Below are 6066 nucleotides of genomic sequence, written 5' to 3'. Positions count from 1 at the left end.
AAACTTGACCTGAATATATCAGGAATTCAATGGAGTAGATTGCGATAACTCGTATGATAAGAGCATTCTTATTGGATTATCCAAATGTAAATGTACAATTTGCATAATATAACATGATTTTACATCTAGCTATTTCATTCAAAACTTATTTTCATATTGGATTATCTATTTATTAGTCAAAATAATAATAAAATATTATTAATTTAATAATTTTTAAAAGAAATTCTTTTCTATTAATTTTTTTTTCTAAATTAAGAGCTTATATGAAAATACATTATCATTTTTTATTAAATAATATGGAGAATAATGTAAGAGAAAGAATGAGAATGAGGAGAGAGCATAGAGGGAAGAGAGAGAGTGTATAAAGCGATTATTTTTTATTCATTTGGATGTGAAATAGTAACAATCAAATTTGGTTGTAAACTTTAATTTTAGTGTAATTAAAAGTAAAAAAAATTTGAATTTAGATAATTCAATGTAGAGTATTTTTAAGTCCTATTAACTAAATTTTTTATTAAATTTATATTTACATAATCCAATAAAAATGCTATAAATATAAGAGAAGAAAGAAATGATTACTTTTTATAATATTTGAATGAGATTTCAATTTGTCATTAATTAATCTTTTTAAAATATAAACAATATGATTTGAATCTCTGGACGCTAGACATGTGCTTGCTGCAGGTACGTAGGTGCGCACGGGCGTGCGGTCTGGCATGGCTTTGTTAGCTAGCTGCTGTCTAGATTATAATGGACGTCAGACTGATCTGCCATTTTTTTATATATATAATTATTTTGGATATATGGAATCAGAAGCTATCTTGATTTTCTCGCTTATATGGCTCAAAAACGCTCGAGTCTGGACGTACCTCAGTTTAATTCTTGCCCAAAACTGGCAGAGTACGTAGAATCGCACAGCCTGTGTAAGAAATGCCACAATTGGAAGCACATCATCAATTTTATTTATTTATTTATTTTTCCTCAACCTTAATTAAATTGCACTCAGAAACGTACCAAACGCATTACTTTAATTATTAATAAAATTAACCTAAGAAGTATCGCTGTAATAAAAGCTATTGTAGGTACATATCTGGGTACGTCATACTTGATTCAAATCATCATAAGTATTTTAGATTATTTTTGCACAAAGTATGTTTTGAGTTTGATTTTCGTTAGTCGTTAGGATCATATCGTTATTATCGTTTTATTTTCCATGAAAAATAAAAGAAATAAAAGTGCAGTGGCTTTTCAGTAGCAGCTAGCTAGCTAGAAATTAAGGATCGAGGAGATACGAAGTTACGAACTCAGACTTAATGCAGCAGATTATAAGCTGCCATAATATTGACACGGAAAAGAAGAGGAATTTTGTTTTTTTTTTTAAAAAAAAGGGCTTTGGAATGACTTACATGATATGATTCATCGATCTGTACATTGCCTTTACTATACCATCTTGTTTCCTCCAATATTCATATCTAGTCATCTTGCAAAATGAGAATAAATTAAAGGAAAAAAAAGAAGATATATATATAATATAATATAACGATGTTGTGAGTTAATCGTTATTACGATTTATAAGCTCGGTGGCACTAGCAATACATCGCATGACATCAACTTGAGCCCTCAGATATGCGATATAATCAAGGGTTTCTTCAATCAAAGATAGCTCATCCATAAATTCTCCACCCGGCACAAGTCTCTTGAGAATTTGTGTTCTCTTCTGAACCAGTCTCTTTGCAATAGATTTCGCAAGAACCTTTTGAGGAAGATGAGTACCTTTTCTGACTCTACGGACACTATTACAGCTCCTTTTCAAGATCTTCTTGCTTCTAATCTTCCTGTTGCAACTCACAGTACCCACAGAAGTTGAAACTCTTTTTATCAAAATATCAGACTCCGGGCCCAAGATTCTCTCGGCCAGGATTCTGTTATCATTGTCTCTTGAAGCATTGGCAATGAGGGCACGGCTCCATGATGTTGTCCCATTTCTAGCAGAAGCAATGGCTAGATCGGCGGACAACTTTATAACCTTCTTTCTCTCCAAGACGTTCATGTCTTTCTTTGAAGAAGTGCATCTTTGAAGACCTCTCATCCATCTTTTAAGGAATTCTTGCTTGAGTGAGCTGGGACTGCGCATTCTGCAGAATGAAAGAAAGCAATATGGGTAGGACTTTCATCAAATTAATGGTTTCAGAGAATTAGGATGCTGGCAGATATATATTGCCTGGTAACTAGGGTTTTTAGAGAAGGAATAAAAAATAAAAAGAGTAATAGACTAATTACAAACATCAATAAAACTTGCAGTACTACTTACCTTGCAGATGATCAGGGAAATTCTTCTACTAGTTAATAAGAGAGAAACTCATTAGGAGTATACGAGAAACAAGTTTTCCGGAGTGTCTCCAGATCCAAGAAAATGTATTAGAATCAGAGAGAGAGAGAGAGAGAGAGAGAGAGAGAGAGATGAATGAGAAAGTGAAGAACGTGCAGAAACCAAATTTATGTTCTCAACGAAGAGGAGTGGTGGGCCTTCGAGAGAAAGACACAGCACATGCAGGCACATGGTGTCAGTGGCCCACCACCTAAACCCTAGAGAATATGAAAAATCTGTAGATTTATAATATAAAGAATAAAGGTCCCCTTAATCTAATGCAAACCTAACCTTTGTAACTTGTTATGAATACAAACAAAAGTCACTACACGGACATACTCATCAGGGTATGCCGCCCCGACGTGGCTCCTATGTGGAAGTTGGGGTACTACCATGGGAGATCATCAAACTACACATACAAGCTCATGAGTCCTGCTAGCTGGAAATCTTGTCCTAAGTACAAATTATAAACTGCAAGGAAAAAGAAAAATCTAAGAAAAAGAAAATGTTTTATAAATTAAAATAATCTGTATATAAAATCTCTGATCATCAGTCATCAGCTAGAGTACTACACATGATGATCTTTGGCACATCCAACGACAGTGGAGAGAACAAGAGAATATAATTAAATTAAACCTGCATCCACAATCATCACATGATATTTGTCTAAATTGTGGACAAAAACCATGCGGTTAAAAGTATAACATTATATACTTGGAATTATATATCGCATGCATGCATCTTGAAATTATTCTTCCACGTACAAATATATTGATCGATCGCTTCCTCGTGCATGTATCTGTACGTACGGACGTCGTTATTGATCAAGTAGTAGTACTGTACGTAATTTTTTTTTTTCAAGTCTTGAGATTTTCTTGTAAATATGTGGTATATATATTCGATGGTTCGATCAATTTTCCTGCAGTACCCAACTTAAGTACTTTGTGTCTAGGTATAGGTACATATAATCTAATACATGGTAATACTGCAGAAGGTTTCAGGTCAATAAATTGTACGTAAAAAGATCTACCTTCCACTTTTCAGCAAAGAAATAATACTTAGATTGTTGCCCGAGTTAATGGATTTGGAATTGCAACCCAGAGATCGAATAGTATTCAAGTAACCGAGTCAGATCATAATCAGATGTTAAGGTCTAGGGTTTTAAGTCATGTTACATGGGGCATCGAGGAGATTGAATTTTTGGAGAGAGAGAGAGAGAGAATTGGCCAGATCCGGAAAACATGGCAATGCTGAGTGGCCAAATGGGTCCCATTGAAGAAAAAATCGAGAGCATAAGGCTTATTGGCGCTTTTCTAGCTAGTTAAAAAGGATAAAAAGCTCCCTCACATGGCTTCCACATGGGAGTTTTTAAATATGGCCTTCTGAAGCCTCTTCAAAGTACGTACAGATCCCATTAAATAATTATAAATATCTTCTGCACAGAGAGAGAGAGATAAGCTGATTTCTTTGTTTTTTGTTTATTATTTCTTATTTGTTTCTTTTCTGTTTATGTATATAACATCTGGCCTCATAGCGTATGGAGGAGAATGAAAAAGAAGCTCAAAATTCAAGAAGAGAGAAAGAAAGAAAGAAAAAAAAGACTTTCATTAGAAAAAAATTCAAAGAATCTTATGCATATATAGCGGCACAGAGATGACTGTTTCTATACGATCAAGTTATCGGTGGGACCAAAATCGATCGATGGATATTTAAATGATCACCTTTTTCTTTTGTTTTTAATTAATTAATTAATTGTTAAAATAAGGGGTGTTTCCCAAAATCATGTGGGACTAGATCGAGATAGATGCATGCGTCCCAACTTCATTTTGCCATCTTTTTGGTCTAAGAGATTTTGCTTTCTGTGACTCTTTTTTGAATGGGTCGTAGCCTTAATTTGTGGCATTCTTCTATCCTGTGGACTGGTGGGACCTTATTGTCAACTACTGAAATTTAGTTCCCAATGCCCTCTCCCTCTCAAACTTCCAACGGTACTGTGATGATCAATAAAGCAGATCATCTTATCCCTAGCCAGCTCTCGATTAATCTGCTAATTAACAGTACCCTAATCACCATTTCTTTTTACCATGTCATTATTTCAAGATTTTCCAATATAATGCGTGTGGCCTATATATGCAATATGCCAATATGCTATATTTCCTGCAATTATAATTACAAAACGTACTGTGCACCATCTCGATCTCCTAAATAATCGTCTCTCTCCCAAAATTTTCAACCATGTTTCATGTTATAAACAAGTTTTTTTTTTTTTTTTTTTTAACGACATTTATTAAGCCAAAGAGACCTTGAAATGAACGTTGTCGTCAGTACTCGATCCACTAGGGAAAAATAATGGGAGAAAGTTAGACATGCATGCAAAAAGCAAGGTCGTTCATGTTTTATAATATTAGAGACGGTAAGACTTTTATTATCGTGATTTCATCTGTTACTTGTTTTAAGAATATAAAATCCAAAACCCATGGAAGCAAAGGTCCAAGCTGAGAAAGAGTCCAAAGCAGAGGAGGCAGTGGGTGTCTGCCGCTGCCCCCGTGATTTACGGCTATCCTATCCTTACAATCTATTGACTCGCTGTCAGCAGCAGTACAACATGGGACACTTGGATTTTCTCTCTTCCATTCTTAATTTTCTCCACCTCTCCACGTACCTTTCACTTCCCAAAGCCAAAACTTACATACCTTACTGCTTACTCCCTCAAATAATATTTTATATATTTCTTTATATATAATATATAACATTATAAAGCCCATGAATTGAATGATTAGCTTGACTTTCCTTTCATGCATTTGTCAATCATTTTTTTAATTTTCTTAGAAGTACTACAATCACAAATGAATTATATAAAAATAATATTTTAAATTAACATAATTTCATATAATCAGTCTGATCAAATTTACAATAAAAATAATCTTATAATCTAACAAATCATATCAAATCAAATCAGTATGTACAATTATTTTTATAAGATTACTTTGTGACTAAAGTATTTCTCAAAATCTACGACTCACTTTGTCTTTTATTTTTGGAAGAATACATACGTTATAGGATTATCATATATAAAAATGATCAATACTTGTAACCTTTAATTTGTTTTGATTTGTCACACAATATTGTGGTATATGTGGTTTGTACTAGGAAGGTGGATGGACTATATATGATATCCGCGCGTATGGATAGTTGCTTGATGTGGTGAGAGGTGGTGTTGATTAAGTGGCCGTGCTCGTTCACGCACGCACACACGGGAACACACGCATGTGTACACATGGATGGGACCCTCCCAATGTCCTAACAAAGGTTTACAGCCCTACAAGCTTCAATGATTTGGCCAACCCGGAGAAACACCTCCTTTCCTAGGTCCAATGCTAGACTACTAGCCCTCGTTGTCAAACAAAGCATTAATCCTTGTGATTGGCTCCTACTACTTCAACGCGTTCAAACAAATTACATTAAAGGGAAAATTTTAAATTTAAATTTAAATTAAAAATAAAGAAAAAGATCGATCAGCAATTCACTATCAAATTAATTAAAGCTAAATCACAGCCTTAATTTACTTTGAGATATCATTCTAAAAGTAGATAGTAATATTGTCTCTGATGATCATGATCACAATTAAAATAAGAATTAAAGGAGATCAATGCATATATCCATAAAAGAACTCATGCATGGAACCGTACGTGTTTTCG

General features: G+C 34.0%; 1 protein-coding gene across 1 annotated transcript; it reads right to left on the bottom strand.

Annotated features, from left to right (window-relative positions):
* Positions 1 to 1349: 1349 nt before the first annotated feature.
* On the bottom strand, positions 1350 to 2473 carry LOC122315206 (transcription factor IBH1-like 1). Its single transcript, XM_043131004.1, has 3 exons — positions 2312 to 2473; positions 1567 to 2135; positions 1350 to 1472 (listed from the first exon to the last, which is right to left on the bottom strand). The coding sequence occupies exons 2-3, from the start codon at positions 2132 to 2134 to the stop codon at positions 1441 to 1443; spliced, it is 600 nt and encodes a 199-aa protein (XP_042986938.1). The 5' UTR covers position 2135; positions 2312 to 2473; the 3' UTR covers positions 1350 to 1440.
* Positions 2474 to 6066: the final 3593 nt, after the last annotated feature.

Source organism: Carya illinoinensis, chromosome 7 (assembly GCF_018687715.1).
Source record: "Carya illinoinensis cultivar Pawnee chromosome 7, C.illinoinensisPawnee_v1, whole genome shotgun sequence".
NCBI lineage: Eukaryota > Viridiplantae > Streptophyta > Magnoliopsida > Fagales > Juglandaceae > Carya > Carya illinoinensis.
The sequence above is the reverse complement of the archived record's forward strand: the minus strand, read 5'-3'. Positions and strand labels throughout refer to the sequence as shown.